The sequence below is a fragment of the Lacerta agilis genome, chromosome 8 (genome assembly GCF_009819535.1).
Source record: "Lacerta agilis isolate rLacAgi1 chromosome 8, rLacAgi1.pri, whole genome shotgun sequence".
Taxonomy (NCBI): Eukaryota; Metazoa; Chordata; class Lepidosauria; order Squamata; family Lacertidae; genus Lacerta; species Lacerta agilis.
Window position 1 is genome coordinate 78,858,931 of NC_046319.1, and position 18,619 is coordinate 78,877,549.

General features: G+C 47.8%; 1 protein-coding gene across 2 annotated transcripts in view; it reads left to right on the plus strand.

The window, feature by feature from the left end:
* The first annotated feature begins 527 nt into the window (after positions 1 to 527).
* The window catches only part of MEIS3 (Meis homeobox 3), a 67,756-nt gene continuing 49,664 nt past the window's right edge, over positions 528 to 18,619 (plus strand). Inside the window, exons 1-3 of one of the 2 annotated variants that reach the window (XM_033158491.1) lie at positions 528 to 791; positions 4,688 to 4,890; positions 14,772 to 14,919. In XM_033158491.1, coding sequence (XP_033014382.1) covers positions 4,715 to 4,890; positions 14,772 to 14,919 — 324 coding nt within the window. In that variant the 5' untranslated portion in view covers positions 528 to 791; positions 4,688 to 4,714. Of the gene's footprint in view, positions 792 to 985; positions 1,221 to 4,687; positions 4,891 to 14,771; positions 14,920 to 18,619 lie in introns of those variants that run through there. The other variant, XM_033158490.1, reaches the window with a different exon arrangement.

The window sequence follows — 18,619 nt, forward strand, 5'->3', positions numbered from 1 at the left end:
CTGTTTGCTGAGCAGAGGGGGCTGGGGTGTGTTGTGGGAGCTGAATCCTCCTTGGTGGAGATGCTGGGTGGGGGGGCTTTTTGGAACCCCTGAGCCCCCCCACACCTCCCTTCTTGCACCTACTCTCCTCCTCCTCCTCCTCCTCTGCTTCTTCTTCTTCTTCTTCTGTCTCTCCACACCCCCCCACCCGGTTTTCCTTTTCATTCCTGGCTTCTTGCTTTGATAGGATTGAAGCCACAACCATTTAAAAGGGGAGAGGGAGGAGAAAGGAGCCGGGGGGGGGGAGAGAGAGAGAGAAGAAGAAGAAGAGAGAGTCGATGTCCATCTTTTAAAGGAGAGGAGAAGGAGAAGGAGAGGGGGGGAAGAAAAGAAAAGAAAGGGGGAGAGAGAGAAAGGAGTGTTTTGGAGAAGGGGGTGGTGGTGTTTGATCATCACACACACCCCTTCTCTCTCTCTCTCTCTCTCTCTCTCTCTCTCTCTCTCTCTCTCTCTCTCTCTCTCGCTTTCTCTCTCTCTCTCTCTCTCTCCTCTCCCCCCCCCTCCAATTTCAAACTACCACCGGGTTGTTGATATATTTTTTTCCCTACAAGGACCATCAGTCACTTGAAGTCTGACACCTCTCAGCACTTGATGGGCAGCTACGACAGCCAAAAGGCAGAAGAAAGGGTCTACTTGGGAGAAAGAAGATACCCACAAGCAAGGAAATAAGGAACTCTAGCCTCTCCCCCCCCCAATGCAAACACATCCACGCAGATCTGTCACCCCGGCATCTCACTAGCAAGCTGGGTTAGGTTTGTTTTCTGTATCCGTGTGTGTATGTGTATAAAAGGTTAGATTTTCTCTCTCTCTCTCTCTTTTTTGGGGGGCTATTTTTTTAAAAAATATTATTATTGCTGCTGCTGAGCGATCCGCAGAGAAATCGGCCGTCCCTTAAAGGAAAATAGGTTGTTTCCTCCCCCACCAAAAGAAAAGAAAACAAAACAAAAAAAAACCCTACCCAAGGCGACAAAAGCCAAACTGTTTGAAACAGTTTCCATCTCTCACTTGGTTGATCTTCTTGGAGCGATGGGGTCAGAGAAGGGGCCAAAATGAAAGATCTCCTCTTTGAAAAGGACTGAAGTTTCTCTGGCCCCCCAAGAGCCGCCTCCCCCCAAGGGGGAGAAGCAAGACGGAAGGAAAGCCCGAGAGAACAAACTTCCGAGCGTCTGATGGCACAAAGGGTAAGTGATGGCAAGGATGGTGACGGCGGTGATGATGTGTTTTTTGGGGGGATAAAACTCGGTGTTGTTTGCGTCGCATGCGAAATCTGTTCTGAAAGATGTCTATCTTCTGGCCTAGACTCTTAAAAGCACACGACAAAAACTCGACAAAAGGAATGATAGGTCTGCATGTCTCTCTCTGTGTTGTTGTTGTTTATAGATATACTATAGTTTTCTCATTGCCTGCTCTTTCGGAAAAAGAAAAATAACTTTGTGGTTTGTGAAGTTAGTAACTCCAGAACTCGCAGCGATAAACTCAAAGACAGGGCTTGAACCTGTCTGCTGGCTTTAAAACAGCCTCCATCCCTCCCTCCTTCAACACTTCCCATCTCAACTTCTTATTTGTAAATATTTATCTCTTCCCTCCCTCCGCCCACCCCGGAGTTTGATTGGCAAGTGTCAAATGGAAATTTTTGGATGGGGTGAAAAAGAAAAGAGAGATGAATGCCACTTTTGAAATATATATATATATATATTTAAAAACATTTTCATTTCGAGTAAATTAGCTGTCACCCCTAGTCGATATAAATAGAGGCACGCCTCATTCTCGGATTAACTTTGTGGTTTAAGAGATATGGATTTATTTTTTATTTTTTAAACCCGACTAAATTTGACCGGTGTTTTGAAGCGTCTCTATAGCAAATTTGAGCAAAATAGATGCATTGGGTATACTTAAGAACAAAACCAAAAAAAAAGCAGCCCTGGACAAAACCTCTCTCATGCAGGGCAAACTATTTCTTGACTTTCTCAGTCTAGTCTTTTTGCTTTGATTGCATGCTGCTCATTTGAAAGCCTCAATGGGGCTGCTTTGTGGCGTTTTGCGATGCCTTTCTGAAGTTTTTCGACTCCTTTTTCTCCTCTGACCCCCCTCCGTGGAGCGGCAGAAAAGATCTGACCGGTCTGAAAGGCTGAGGTTAATGTGTCTTCAATGTGGCCGGTTGTAAGAAATTCAGGAAACTTTTCATGGGACTCTTAATTCCCAAACCGCCACCATTTATTTTGTATGGGGGGGGGAATGCTTCAGTACCCACCCACCCTCCCCACTATTTTGAAATTCATCCATTGCATTTGGGGCTGGAGGAACTACAATTCCTTGCAACACAGACACAACGAGCTACTTCCTTCTGCAAAAAAAGCCTCTCAGTTTCCCCACTCACCCAACTTCTCTATAGCAAGCCAATGCAGCTTGCGCCAACATTTTTTAATTCAAAGAGAATCTCTGCCGCTTTATTTAAAAAAAAATCCTGTCCATTCTGATTAAGTTTTCAAACTTTAGAAATCAACTGTTTCTCTAGGCAAAAGCAGAAGGGTGTGTGTGTGTGTGTGTGTGTGTTTGTGTGTTGGAAATCCTTCACATACTTACACCTAGGAGAAAATAAGATAATTCAAAATATGAGTGTGCTCAATAGTTTTGCAACCAGCATTTGTACCATCCCCTACACCTGAACAATTTAAATTACTGTTGTTGTTGCTGCTGTTGTTGTTGTTCATTCAAAAGTCCCATACCCAGAGCATATGTGGGGCATTTAAAAGGCATTCATTCATTCATTCATTTATATGAAATTGTGTATTTTGCACCCGTTGAAAGAGAGGTCTGTGGAGTTTCAAGCGAGGTTTTGAGAAACGAGAGGAGGTGGTGGGGGGGTGAAATAACGTCAAACGGCCCATAAGAGCTTGAGATACGGCATCATTTAAATAAGAATAGTTGGCAGGGTGAAAAAATTTCACACTTTCTCTTTTTTTGCCCCCCCCCCCTTTCCCCACGAAAGGGGGGGGCGGGAGATGTGAGAAGAAGAGAATGTTTTTGTTCTATTTAAAAAGAACATTGAAGTTTCCAAAAGTGCCTGGCGGGGTTTAATGAGTTAGAAAGGGGTTGACTGTACTCCCTTTAAGGGGGGGGGAGCGAGAGAGAGAGAGAGAGAGAGATGGGGGCAAAAAGATGTAGGTATTGATTTCTTCTTAGGGTGACAACCAGTCGGGGAAAAGGATAAAGATGACCTGAGAGTAAAGGGGCACACAGTTCATTCAGGAAATAAATACAAGCTTATTTAAAAGCCCGCTCGCAGGAAGCGTGGAAATCATGCAGATTCCCAGTGTAAATAATAATAATAATAATAATAATAATAATAATAATAATAATAATAATAATAATAATAATAATAATTTCCTTCTTGGACAATTCAGTCCCAGGACAGAAGTGTGATTGTGTGCGTGCGTGAGTTTGATCTCTCCAAAGTTCAGTGCCTCCCCGGTCAGGAGAAAGGCTTTCTCACTTCTTTTAAAGTTTGCAAAAAAGCGATGCAGCCTCCGGTCCACTAGCAAAAACAAAAGTAATCGGGGTTACAGGTAGGTAGCCGTGTTGGTCTGCCATAGTCAAAACAAAATAAAAAAAATAAAAAAATAAAAAAATTCCTTCCAGTAGCACCTTAGAGACCATACTTCTGAAGAAGTGTGCATGTACACGAAAACTCATAGCAAAAGCAATTGGGGTTTAAGAAAACTAGACCCCCCCCTTGTATTTGTGGAAGGTGTTTTGCAGTTTGAGGTTGTATCAAACTGCAAGCGAAATTAGCAGCTTTCCCACCTGATTTGCAAGTACGGTAACTTTTTGGGGGGAGGGGGAGAACTGGTGAGGGTCTTCTTCTAGGTGCTGTGTTTTGTATTTGGGGGGGGGGGGAGAGAGAGAGACTACGGCGCCCAGTACTTGGGAGCGCGACGCTGCGCGCAGGCCTTGGAGACGGAGGCTGAAATTAACAAGGCCGGCTTCGTGAAATTGACGAGCGCTGGCGTGAAATTGACTTAAGTGGCCGAAGGCACAAAAGAGGAGACATTTGTGGCGAGAGATGGCGAAAGTTTTGGGGGCTGTTGTGAGGGGCGGCTGCTGGACAGAAACGGCCGGGGGTCTCATGAGTGGAGGATTAAGGGCAAAGCTGGTCGTCGGTGCATGGGGTGCTGCCGCTAAGCTCTATTTTAATTTTTATTTATTTTGAGGGGGTGCAGAAGAACGACAAACAAAACCAGCAAATGTTCGACCCGAGTGGAAAACTCGGGGAAGTCGTGACGTCGGTGGGAAAAGATCAAGATGCGGGGAGGTTTAGATAATAACCAAGGGCTGCGTCTGTATATTTGTGCTGGCCCCTCAATACTTCGCCCCAAGTTCCTCTCTGAGATGAAAACCTTCCAAAAATTTGATTTTTGAAAGTCTGTCATTTAAAAGGCATCTTTCTTTGTATGTGACTTTTTAGGCATGCTTATTATATATGGGGTTTTCCTGGTGTCGTCTGGCCGTGCCATTTATTCGCCCTTTGGTGATGCGAAATTGGCTAAACGCGCCTAGATCGGATGTCTAAACTTTCTCTTTCTCTCTCTGTCTCTCTTCCCCCCCCCACCTTGCCCCGTTTTCGCACCTGGGTCTTCTTTACCTCCAGTACGATGACTTGGTACATTACGCCGGAATGGACGGGGTCTCTCTGCCGGGCTTTGGAGACCCACACACGGGCCGGGGTCTGCAACACCACGCTCTGAACCAGGGGGGCCCTTACGGATCCGCCGGAGTGAACCACCGGCCCGGCTTGCCCCCGGGGCTGGGCACCAACGACGCCTTGAAGAGAGAGAAGGATGAGATTTATGGGTGAGTCCGGCTCCCGCTCAGTCCCTCGAGAGAGGACCGGGGGGGGCGGGTGAGGGATGGGGGTTGGCAGGGGTTCGGATGATGAGCCCAACTGGCCTTGAAAACTTGTGCGCGCAACTCTTTGGCATCGGGGATCGGTCCCCCTCCTCTTCTCCAAACCCTCTTTGGATATTGGAGAAAGGGAGGAGAAGGGTGGAAACATGTGCGCGCCTCGATCCGAAGCCTGCCTCCTCGGGAGTAAATGCCTCTGTGCTCTAGGGGGCTTCCCACCCAAGGAAACGGGACGCAGGAAGACTCAAAACTTATTTTGCAGCGGCTTCTCCCCTGCTGCTTGCTCGCTTACTTCGGGGTGAACCAGGTGGAGCCTGCTCCTGCTTGTACGGAGGACTTACTCCGGAGGAATCGTGCTGCAAAGTCGCAACCCGCCCGCCCCCGGCCCCAATGCGCTCTCACTGGGAAGGAAGCCTCTCGGAAGCCACATAGGGGCTGCTTCCCAGTTAGACGTGCAGACGATCCGGACCGCGAATCTGATATATTCCAACCGGGATACTGTATTTCTCTAAATTCAGCTGGATCTCTCTCTCACACACAAACTCTTAGCGGATCGAAGATGTTCCCTTCCGGTAGATCTGTGCTCAGGCTTCTCCCTCTCCCCCCATGAAAGAGAGTTATTATCGTGTTTGCTTAATTGATCGATTCGGTGGGACCCGGCTTCCCTGCGGGTCTCCCCGTCTTGCTTTTGCCAGGGAGCGTAAATAGTGGGGTCCTCTCTCCCCCAGTTTCGTGCACACCTTATCCTTTGCAGCCGGATCCTCTGGGTGTTTATTCGTTAGTATTTTCCTATATGCTTGGGGGGGGGGGGCTTACTCCCCCGTAAATCTGCCGAGGACCGGCGCAGCCTGAATTAACTGTCCTCTCCGTCTAGGTCGTAATCGGTTTGTTTGGTGACTCCAAGCAGACAGACTTGATTTACAGGGAGCATTTTCTGCTTGGGTTCCGCAAGCTCTTCTTGTTCAGAAATCCGCTCAAGGTGCCTGGGATTTCTAGAACATCTGCACGCCTCGGAGATTTATTTAAGCGTCTGCGGTTTCTAAGACTTCAGTTTACCCTCGCGTTTTTCTCCGTGGGGCGAAAAGGATCTGATGATCCAGTGGGTTGTATATAGATATCTTTCTCTCTCTGGCTCTCTCCATTCCGCATGTTTCTTCATGCCAAGGAATGATAGGATTCGCGTCTCCTGTTGCTGGCTAGCTAGATTTTCCTTCCTTCCATGTGCGTTTATGATTCCCAATCTCAGGTGGGTCTCTCCTCCTCCTTTCCAAAAGGTCCGTTCCTCTTTTTGGCTGCCCGTCTCAGGATTTCCATAGCAGATGAAATGCTCTCGGGATTTTAGTTTCCACCAATCCTACCATATAGACACCCCCCCCCCCACTTCTGAAAGGCATTTTGTTTCTCGCTGGAGGGATAGGGGCCAACCCTCCGACGACCGCAAGAAATAAGAAGCGGGCAAGCAACGGAGGTTTATACTATTGAAATCTCAGGCTTTCACTAAGACCTCGGAACAGCAGGTGACGGAACATGAGGGAGATGCCTTTTTCCAAGTCCATTGGGTCCAGCTAGCTCGGAAACCTGGTTCTCCGAGGTTTCAGACGGGGTTTTCCCCCAGCCCTACCTGGCGATGCCATGGAGAATCCGAACCAGGGGACCTTCTTCAATGCGAAACAGATGCGCATCTACTGAGCCACCCGGCCAGCTGTGGAAATCCGGAGGGCGGCAGGTTGGCAAAAGCTGGGGACGCCGGAGAGGCGGAATGGGGAGGGCACAGGGACACCGGAAGCTGCTTTATCCTGAGTCAGACCCCATTTGGCTCTCTGTCTTGCCCGCTCTGGCTGGCAGTGGCAGCGATTCTCAGGGTTTCAGGCAGGGGATGATTCAAACCCGCACCCCAAGTGGAGATGCCGGGGTGCATGAAAAGCAGATGCTCTGCCCCTGAGCCTCAGCCCCTCCTTTCTCCTCCACTCACATCATCATCATCATCATCATCATCATCATCATCAGTGCTGCTGTTACCATCCTGTAGTTGAGATGCGAACAGAAAGGGACTCCAAAGTGCGCAGGTCAGCTGAAAGGGTGGTGGAGAGGATTAAAAAAAACACAGAATGATTGAAAACAAGAGCGTTTCGGTGTGAATCAGCCAAGGATCAGACCCTCCCCGGTGTGCCTTGCAGAATGTGGCCCCTCCCAGGCTTGAGAAGAGGCAGATTTGGGGCATCAACGAAGGAGTGGCAAGGCGGGGAAGCGGCTGTGTCCCAGGGGAGAACAGTCCAGTCACTCTCTTCTTCCCCCCCCGCCCACCAACTCCAACCTCAGTTTCCCCCATCTGTAAAACGGGACCAACAACAGCGGACGTCTCAGAGCAGGTTTGCGAGGTGTGAGAGGATTTGCGGCAGGGGCTTTTGAAGTGGTGGAGGAGGAATCTTTTTCGGGGTGTGTGACAAATTCATGGATCCCGTGTGAACTGGATCCAAAGACGGCGTCGCCACGTAGCCCCGTTATAAGTTGTGAGCTTCCCAGAGGTGTAAGGCTGGGCACTCCGGGAAAGGGGACCTTGGGGGGGACATGACGATCCTTGTGGAATCCCCACGAGAGGTTGCTACACACCAGCACCCCAGTTGAAAGAGGCGTTTATTAAAACGGGCATTAAAATTATTTTTCACTGCGGGGTGTGTGTGTGAGAGAGAGCATGCATCGTTTTACAAAGTAACCTTTTGTTGCTCTTTGCGCTGGATCGGTCCCAGCGAACAGGTGGGGATCTCCAGATCGGGTTTTGTGCTGCAGTTTTTTTTTTCCATAGCAGAGGTGAATGTGTGTGTGTAGGTGCACGCATGATTTTGTGAGGAGAGGAGTGGGCATGGATGCGGAGATCCACATCCTCATGGATTTGGTTTTATTTGAGCACCCAAGAAGGAAAAATCCAAATGACAGTTTAAAAAAGTTTAGTAGGCGTTCCCCCTCCTTTTTTCCTTGTTACATTTTTTTTTTGAAGCGATGTGCTTCTTGGAGCACTTTGCCTGAGAGTAGAGCTAGTTTGGCATTAGAACACAAACCCTGCTCAATCAGTCAAAAAGTCTGCTTTGCCCAGTGGTCCTGTTTCTGACAGTGGCAGGTCTTGATCACTGGCATTCGGCTGTTTGGTCAGGACCCACTATTTGGTCAAGGCCTGATTATTTATTTATTTACATTTCTGACAAATAAACATTTCAAACAGAATCATCTTTACATATCATATTTTGACTCCCCCTCTTTCTGCGGTTCCTTATATTTACTCTTTTTTCCTGCATATCCCAATCTAAATCAATTTTATATTTCATTTCCATCCATTTCGTATATGTTTTCACTACTGAAAATCACTACTTAGATCCAGGCCTGATCTAAGATGGGTTGCAACAGCACCACTGCTACCAAAGAGATACAACAACAACAACAACAACAACAACAACAACAACAACAACAACAACAGAGAAATGGGTCCCCAAATGTATGCTTGGCTTAAGGTGGTTACCCACCCAGGTCTGAGAACCTTTAAGGCCCACAAGCAGGCCATGAAATTAATTATCCTCCCCAATTGTCTGTTTGCCAGCAGTGTTTTCTGGGATATACTGCCACTGAAGAAGGAAGCTCCATTAAGCTCTGGCTTTCTGCTGGCTGCTTCCTCTTGGGTTATCAGGTTATGTCCCACAAGCAGCTTATGACCATAAACCACTCTTCTAGGTTGCCAGTGCAACCGTCACAGCCAACCCATAGACTGAGGTAGATGCTTCTGTGTGCTTCCCAGTTTCCCATGTGCAGTGGCCATGTGGAAGAAGCCACTTCGGTTGGCTTTTCTCACGCCGCCACAAATGCCCTGCCTCCAGCTCGTGCAGGAAACACTGAACATGGTCCCTGTGTGATTGGCAGAGCACGCCCCAGTCAGGTCCCTGTGATATTGCAGAGGTGCTTATATATTTGTATTGCAAACAGGGTCCTTGTAAGAACATAAGAATATCAGATCAGCCTGCTGGAGGAGGCCAATGGCCCATCTAGTCCAACATCCTGTTGCACAGTGGACAGATTCCTTTGGGAAGGTGGCATGCTGGTTATGAACGCAACCTCAGAGCCCATAGCAACATTGCTGGCCCAAGGAGCTGCTTAGATGGGTTGGGTGGCTACATAAGCCTTCTCCGAGTACCGGTACTTTTTATGCCAGCTTCCAGTTGCAAGGAGCCAGTGTGGTGTAGTGGTTAAGAGCGGTAGACTTGTAATCTGGTGAACCGGGTTCGCGTCTCCGCTCCTCCACATGCAGCTGCTGGGTGACCTTGGGCTAGTCACACTTCTCTGAAGTCTCTCAGCCCCACTCACCTCACAGAGTGTTTGTTGTGGGGGGGGGGGGAGGAAGGGAAAGGAGAATGTGAGCCGCTTTGAGACTCCTTTGGGTAGTGATAAAGTGGGATATCAAATGCAAACTCCTCCTCCTCCTCTCCCTCTTCTTCTTCTTCTTCTTCTTCTTCTTCTTCTTCTTCTTCTTCTTCTTCTTCTTCTTCTTTCTGCTCCTCATTGTGAGCTACAGACTTAATGCCGTTGCTCATCCAAGCTGGGGCCCTTCAGATGTTTTAGACTCCCGGTCCTCTCAGTGATGGGAGCTGGAGTCAAGAACATCTGGAGGACCCCATCTTGGATGTCTTGTCCCATGCTTTGATCTCTTGGGATTGGGAGGGAGGAGGCAAATCTCAAATGGGTGTCTCAAGAGAGAAAACAGGAAGAAGCTAGGTGACGGTGGGAAGGTGCAGTCTATTTCTGAACCTGGGGACAAGATGGAGCTGCAAGGTGGCTATTTGTGAGATGGTGTTGAGTGTTTTCCCCCATGATGGAAGTCTGTACGGATCTCAGGTGACCTGCTGCCTAGGTGTTGACCAGACATTGGCCTGCTTAAGCTCCAGCAAGGTTGTGGCATCACGTGGCTTTGGACTGCGCCCTAGAGACCTCACCTGCCTTACTTGGAAGCAAGTCCCATTTGCCTTCCATGGTGGCATCTCATGCTAGTTCTACTCAGAGCAGACCCGTTGAAACTAAGTTTGGCCCATTGGTTTCAATGGGACTTTGTAAGACTTAGTTGCAGACAACCCAGTGCCACTTAACTTCCATATAATGGACACAATCCATCAAAATGTGCAGTGCAATCAACGTCCAGCTCATTTCAGTGGAACGTACTTCTCAGTTACAGTGTGTAAGGCTTAGGAAGCTGCCTTCTGTTGGACAAGACCACTGGTCTGTCTCACCTGGTATTGTCTTCACGGATTGGCAGCTGCTCTTCAGGCCTGGGGTTTCAGGCAGAGATCTTCTCTAGCCTTACCTGGAGATTCCTCCTGGGACCAAACCTGGAAGTTTCTGCATGGAAGACAAATGCTGTGCCACTGGGTTGCAGCCCTAAAAAACGACTTCAGCTTTAGTTGTGACTAATGGCAAGGACAGCATCCTAAGTACATTTACTCAGAAGTAAGTCTTGAAGAGTTCAATGGGACTTGAGTAAATCCCCCATCAACGTGGGTTAGGACTGGGCTACAGGACCCTTCTTTAAAAGGCACAGGACTGAACTTGGTGGTAACTCATTAATGAACAATTGTTTTGCTCACACCGCACAGATGTAAATTTGGGGTTTGCTACCAAATGTAAGTAAGTAAGTAAATTTTTAATTATACCCTGCCCTCCCCCGCCAAGACCGGGCTCAGGGCAGCTAACATCAAATATCAAATACATTAAAACACAATCAAATAATTGATTAAAATACAGCTTAAAAATTAGAATCAGGATAAAATTAAATGATTAACCATGAATTGCAACCATAGGGGTCGGGAACCTCAAGTATTCATCAGGGCCAGATACCCATGTTGGTCCCACATGAGCCGATAAAAGGGCCAAAGAGGTAACTTACAGGGTCCCATGGAGGGGGGGTCAAACTGGGCCCGGACCAAAGGCCAGGTGGAAAAACTCCGTCTGGCAGGCCCTGCGGAAAGATGTCAAGTCTCGCAGGGCCCTGGTCTCCTGCGATAAAGTGTTCCACCAGGCTGGGGCCAAAGCCATTGCGGATCTGCAGCCAATCCCAGCTCCATGTATGGGGCATAAGTTTTTTGTATTCACGCTGCATTTTTTTTAAAGGTTTGTGCTTAAAATACAATACACAACGTCGTCCTTAGGGCATTCTCATCCCATGCATGTTTATATAGATGTAAGTCCCACTGATTTCAATGGGACCTCGTCTGTGTTCAGGATTTGGGGTGGGGGGGGGGAGTGTCAAAAGATTTCTCGCAGCTAACATCTTTTGCCCCTGCAGGGAGATTTATGGGCTGGCGTAACAGGGCTGCGTCTTTTCTCTCCTACACCCCAGCCAATTGACAGCTCTGTCATTAGGAATAGAAAGGTGTATGTTTGTTTTTGAGAGGGAAAGGCTGGTGGAAGAGAAGAATTACCCCTTTCTGAAACCCCCTCCCTGTGCCCATGGGGGGCGGGAACAATTAAGATTCCCCCACCCTCTTCAGCTTCTCAACAACCCGATTATTGGGAAATGTAATATTTCTGCATGGTTGGTTTTTTTAAAAAAAAACATATATAGCGAATGATTAAATATTTGCTGTGTTGGATAATTATATAAATATCTCTTTTCAAGTGTAAAGAAAATTACATTTTAAGAAGAAAAGCTTAAGGGGAAGGACACTGAGAACCGAATTCTTGCACTTTTGTATGGAAAGCTCAGATCGAGCCCCCCAACCCCAAATAAAACCAGTGTTCCTCTTCCTAACTGTGGGTTATCAGCCAGAGTATTTGAGAATCGGATTCTGAAGACGGCACAAAAGCCTTGTAGGCCAGAGGCCTTGCTAGTCCAGCATCCTGTTCATTCACACGGGGGGGGGGGGCAACCAGATGCCCCAATGGGAAGCCCCACAATCTGAACACAAGAGCACTCACAGCACTTGGGATTCCTCACAACTGGCCCTCATTTTCACGAAAAAGGCTAAGAGCCCTTCGGTGTGCATTCTGTTCCCTCGCCAGTTCTAGCCCAGGACAGAAATCACTGTAGAATCTGGTTCCTAAATCAAAAATGCTCTGCCCCCTCCCCAGCAAGGTTGGGAAATGCAGAAACTGGTTTAAAAGCGTCACTGGGGGTGGGGTGGGGTGGGGGGAGCAACTGGCCTAAGAGGAACATGATGGATTTCCCTTCCTTTCCTCTTCAACTTGCGCTGTACGGTTTGAAGCTTTCCAGCCGTCTTAGAGCAAGTATATATTTTTTCCACCCTACGAGACATAAAAGTTATTTGCTCCCCCCCCCTCCGCCATGCCCAGCCCTGCAACACCCTACCCCCAGATCCCTACTTACAGCTGGCAATGGTTTTAATTTGCCAAAAAAAAAAAAAATCCCTCTTGGAATTTGCAGTGGGGCAGAGAGGGAGAGAGAGAAGATGAAATGTTGCAGGATTTGGCCTTCCCATCTTTCTTGGGGGGGGGCAGCGGGGGATTTGTTTTGTTTTACATATGAGATCTAAAAGTTCCGTGGAGACGCTCACTTAACAGCTACACCGTGCTGGGCCTCAGCTACAAATATTTGTGTAACATATGGTGCGTGAACTTGTATAATGTATGGCTGGGAACACTCTGTCTTGCTAGCTATCCATTCAAATCTAGGGGGAAAGTGTGTGTGCTGGGGGGGGGGGGAAGCAGCCGAGGGATGGCCTTTACTGGTTTGCAGTTGACATTGCTCATAAGACATAAATCACAGAACAGGATGGAAGTGAGCTCCCCACTGTACCCCCAAATGAGCTCTTTGAAATAACTGTGATCCTATCAGAAACAGTTTCTTAGATCCACATACTGCCTCCCCTCCCCCGACCGCCTTTGAACGACTTCTCTCTCGTTTTTCTTCCAGAATTTGCTCTTCTTCCAGAACGTTACTTGGCACGTAGACCGAGATTCTAAATCACAATTTTTGCATGGATTTTAAGTATTTTGGAATTGGGTTTTGTTTTTTTTTTTACACACACACACACACACACACACACACACACACACACACACACACGGGCCCTTGCTGTTTTTATTCACTGGGCGGGGAGTTCCCTTAACACATGCAGGTTGATATCTTGACAATGCCACACTGTGGTGACTTTGAGGTGTGAACATGTTGTGGAGAGCCAGTGTGGTGTAGTGGTTAAGAGTGGTGGACTCGTAATCTGGTGAACTGGGTTCGCTTCCCCGCTCCTCCACATGCAGCTGCTGGGTGACCTTGGGCTAGTCACACTTCTTTGAAGTCTCTCAGCCCCACTCACCTCACAGAGGGTTTGTTGTGGAGGAGGAGGAAGGGAAAGGAGAATGTTAGCCGCTTTTAGACTCCTTCGGGTAGTGATAAAGCAGGATATCAAATCCAAACTCTTCTTCTTCTTCTTCTTCTTCTTCTTCTTCTTCTTCTTCTTCTTCTTCTTCTTCTTCTTCTGCCACATCCCAGACAGGACTTCTGCAGCCTTCACACTGAGAGAGAGAGAGAGAGAGAGAGAGAGAGAGAGAAAGAAAGAAATAGAGAGCGAGAGAGAGACTGTTTGATGGAGTCTGTTAGTTCACAAACCCGGCTTAGAGGTCTCCAGCGCTGGTGGGCCAATGCAGGGCCAGGGGGGATGTAAGAGATGGCAAGCAGATGCCTTATATGGGCAGACACGATCCTTGATAATAGTTTTCTGGGTTTCCATGTGTCTTCTACTGCCTACAGAGCCTCTCAAGGCTGGTCCTGGGGCCCATATGTGACGTTGAGATGGGGGGGATAGTGGGTCTCAGGGAACCAGGCAGAGGGCCTTTTTGGTAGTGTGCCCGCCCTCTGGAACGCCCTTCCATCAGAGGTCAAGGGAATAAGCAGCTATCCTATTTTTAAAGACATCTGAAGGCAGCCCTGTTTAGAGAAGAGTTTATACTTAATGCTGTATTGTTTTTAACACTCGATTGGGAGCCACCCAGAGTGGCTGGGGAAACTCAGCCAGATGGGCGGGGTACAAATAAATTATTATTATTATTATTATTATTATTATTATTATTTATGCAGGTGATTGTTTTGTTTTTTTGTTTGTTTCCAACCGTCTCTCCAAGACATTTTTGTTTCGACAGGCTTTCCTGGATGAGCAAATGGGTCTTTACCACAAATGTCCACTTGTTAGGATTTTAGTCTTGCGTTAATATATGGGCAGATTGTAAATAATACAATTGTTGTTATTATTATTATTGTGTCCCCCCCCCCCCCGTTTTTGTCTTATATGCCTGGAGATGGTGGTTTAGAAGGCAGTTAATAAATCAGCCATGATGGCACGAAGAGAGCAGCAATATGGGTTTTCAGGTTATGGGCTGTATCCAGCGTCAAGTCTTATTCAGAGTATTCCACTGAAACTGGGCAGCAGGACTAAGGCCCATCATTTTCAATAATTCTACTCCGAGTAGAACTTGGTTGGAGACAACCCTATGACCCCCCCAGGCAAGCATTCCCACCGCTGCCTGGCCGAGGAAAGTAAATACCGAGAACCAATGCAACTCCCCCCCCCAATTTTCCATGAATTTAATGTACAGTAATTTGTTTTTTCCTTTCAAATGGTCTCGAACACCAAGGGTCCTTTTGCCTCCCTTTTATGCTGGCAGCGTGGCTAGTCAGGAAACGAGGGGGGAAACACCAGGCTCTGTAAGAAAAGCTTGTGCTCTCCGAGTCTCCAACTCCATTCCAAACCCACCGTGCCCTAGTTTCTGTTCCGAGCTGAAATGTTGGCTAGTGTCTTTGGATCTCCCTCTCTGCTGGGCCCTGAACATCTCCTCTTGTGTAACAGGCATCCCTTATTCCCGCTGCTGGCCCTGGTCTTTGAAAAATGTGAGCTGGCAACCTGTTCTCCCAGGGACACTTCTGGCTCGTATCCGGGAGGGGACGTCTGCTCGTCGGATTCCTTCAACGAAGACATCGCCGTCTTTGCCAAACAGGTTGGTTTCTGGAGAATGAGAGGTGCTGGAGGGAGAGAGCAGATCCGGGGAACGCTCGGCAGTAGGAACGTAGAGGCTAGCCGTGCAAATAAATCTTCTACCGCTCCTTAAAAAGGTTCCTTAGCCAAATTGCCTACTTGTATGCATTTGTAGCCTTTTAAAAAAAAATTAAAAAAATAAAAATTAAGAGCCAGGTTCTAGAAAAAGATTCCTGACTTGGGTGTCCGAAGGCAGCTCTTAACTCGCCAGAGGCAGTGGAGAGTCCTGCGGCTCCTTCAAAATGACTTCTTTATCAATGGCAAAATTTCGAGACTTCATGCATCCAACAAAGTGAAAGCTCATAAATTTGTTAGCCATTCCTTATTCTTATTTCATTTGACAAAGAGTTATACCGTATTGTCCCGGCGTATAAGACGACTGGGCGTATAAGACGACCCCCAACTTTTCCAGTTAAAATATAGAGTTTGAAATATATTCGACCGCAGATTCTCCACCCGGCGTATAAGACGACTCCCGACTTTTGAGAAGATTTTCCTGGATTAAAAAGTAGTCTTATACGCCAGAATATCAGCTCAAAGCTGTTTGCACGAAATGGTGTAAAATGTTCGTTAAGAAAAAACAAGCTTTCAGAACAGGAAGCAGGATAAAATGATCAAATTGCAGAGAAAACCAGTTACAGATAGGTAGCTGTCTTGGTCTGCCATAGTCGAAACAAAATAAAAAAATTCCTTCCAGTAGCACCTTAGAGACCAACCAAGTTTGTTCCTGGTATGAGCTTTCGTGTGCAGAGAAAACCAGCGGTTAAAATATATATGTGTGTGTGTGTGTATGTATATGTGTATATATATATATATATATATATATATATATATATATATGCATGCATAATGAAATCACATGTCTGGGTAGACTTGCCTAAACAAGGAGGAAGTTTTTATTTTTAGCAGGCCAGCATGGCCAGTGGTCAAGTTTGATGGGAGTTGTAATCCCACTGCTAGAGGGAGAGGAAAGTTAAGCGAGGTCCAGCCTTCAAAGGCTGGTTTACACCTTTGAGAGGCAGAGTACCCTCCACTAATGAATGCAGATTTTCCTTGCAGTGCAGAAAGCCATGCTGGTCTTTTGCATAGCTCCATGGCTTAAGCCAGGGGTGGCCAACTCCCAAGAGACTGCGATCTTGTGATCTACTCACAGAGTTAAACACAGGCAGTGATCTACCCCCTTTTGGGGGGATTCAGGTCAAAGTTGCTGAGGTTTTTTTTAGGAAGGAGGAAGGCCCATTTGGGGGGGGGTGGTTCGGCTCAAAGTTGTTGAGTTTTTTCAGGGAGGAGGCAAAATGTTGAGCTTTTTTAAGGGGAGCCACACTTGTTCAGCTTCTTTGGGGGGAGCCAATGATCTACCAGTGATCTACCGGTAGATCACGATCCGCCTGTTGGACGTGCCTGGCTTAAGGTAAGAGGTGATTTTCTTTAGGACCATGATGCAGGAGAAAAGGGTTACACCCACCCACACCCATGTGACCGCCGTGATCCCCACTGATGGGGTTTCCTTGCCTGCTGTTTCTCGATGAGAAGCAATTGCCCAACCTCCAGGGACATGCATAGCGCCATACTTGTAGTCTGATTGTATGGAAATTAGGGACATTTATATTCTTTTAACCCCACGTTTTTATCGTCCTACTGCCTTTATATCTTTTCCGTTCTGGCAGCCGGGCAGAAGAGAGTGAAGCTCTGGCAAAGCTCGTAGGTTCCATCAAGGTTGTGAGACGGGGACCTCTTTGATTAAAAGTCCACTGTTGGAATGATCGCTCAGTTAACCAATATGATGAATCTATGGAGGTCAAATTTCTCCCTCATTTCGTTGGAAGGCGAGCTCGAAGCCAAGAATCGCCTAGGATGGAACAAAAAAAATGTGTGTGGGTTTTTTTGGGGTGGGGGTGGGGGGAGCAAAGTAGGTTGTACAACCCTAGCGTCTGTAGCAAGGTCTCTACACTTGAAAAGAAAAAGCTCTCTCAGGAGTAGAGAATACAGTTGTACGTCATGTTACGAATGATTCAGGATGCGTCAAACACGGGCTACGAATGCGCCGAACCCAGAAATAACGGAACGTGTTACTTCCGGTTTCTGCGGTTTGTGCATGCGCAGAAGCGCCGAATCGCATCGCTCACCTGCGCAGACGCGGCGCTTCATGTTACGCACGTCACGGGTTACGAACGGGGCTCCGGAAAGGATCCCGTTCGTAACCAGAGGTACCACTGTACTGTACAGAGTGGAGAAACAGCATGGGGAGGAAGAAATGGGAGCTAAACCCTTTTCTTCCTTTATTGCAATTAAAGGTAAAGGTAAAGGAACCCCTGACCGTTAGGTCCAGTCGCAGACGACTCTGGGGTTGCGGCGCTCATCTCGCTTTACTGGCCAAGGGAGCCGGCGTACAGCTTCCAGGTCATGTGGCCAGCATGACTGAGCCGCTTCTGGCGAACCAGAGCAGCGCACGGAAATGCCTGTTTACCTTCCCACTGGAGCGGTACCTATTTATCTACTTGCACTTTGACGTGCTTTCGAACTGATAGGTGGGCAGGAGCAGGGACCGAGCAAACCGCTGACCTTCTGGTCAGCAAGCCCTAGGCTCTGTGGTTTAACCCACAGCGCCATCTGTGTCCCTACTTACATCATAGGAGCCTACAAAACATGAAACACTGTTGCTGCATGTGGGTTTTATTTTATTTGTTTTTTATCTTATATTTGGAAAGGTACATCCAGTTTTTTTCCCCCTTTAATTTTTTGGGGGCCCCCAATAGAGTGGGGCCCTAAGCTATAGCTTGCTTAGCTTATACGCAAATCTGGCACTGGTTGTGTTCAGCACATGTTATCCCACCCTTTCCTGTACATCTCCCTGCCAAGGGCGCTTCTGTAGTGTTGCTTTCATTATAGGTAGGCCTCCACCATATGGGACGCGGGGGGTCCTGTGGTCTAAACCACAGAGCCTAGGGCTTGCCGATCAGAAGGTTGGCGGTTCGAATCCCCGCAACGGGGTGAGCTCCCGTTGCCCGGTCCCAGCTCCTGCCAACTGAGCAGTTCTAAAGCACTAAGTGCAAGTAGATAAATAGGTACCACTCCGGCGGGAAGGTAAACGGCGTTTCCGTGCGCTGCTCTGGTTTGCCAGAAGCGGCTTAGTCATGCTGGCCACATGACCCGGAAGCTGTACGCCAGCTCCCTCGACCAGTAAAGCGAGATGAGCGCCGCAACCCCAGAGTCGTTTGCGACTGGATCTAACGGTCAGGGGTCCCTTTACCTTTACCTTAGGCTTCCTCCACATGGTGGCAAGTTCAGGAGGCACAATCAGAGCTGATTTGGCACCCTCTATTTCGCACAAACCCACTTGCCCCCTCCCAAGCCAGACTTTCTAGTGCAAGGAATAAGCTCGGTAAGCGGGCGCTGGAAACGGTGGGATTCAAGTTGCAAGGAAGGAGATTCCGGCTCAACATCAGGAAGTACTTTCTGACAGTAAGAGCTGTTGGACAGTGGAACGGTCTCCCTCGGGAGGATGTGGACTCTCCTTCCTTGGAGGTTTTTAAGCAGAGGTTGGATGGCCACCTGTCAAGGATGCTATGGTTGAGATTCCTGCACTGAAGTGGTTTGGACTAGATGATTCTAGGGGTCCCTTCCAACTCTATGTGTCTATGTTAACGTCACCTAACCTCCCC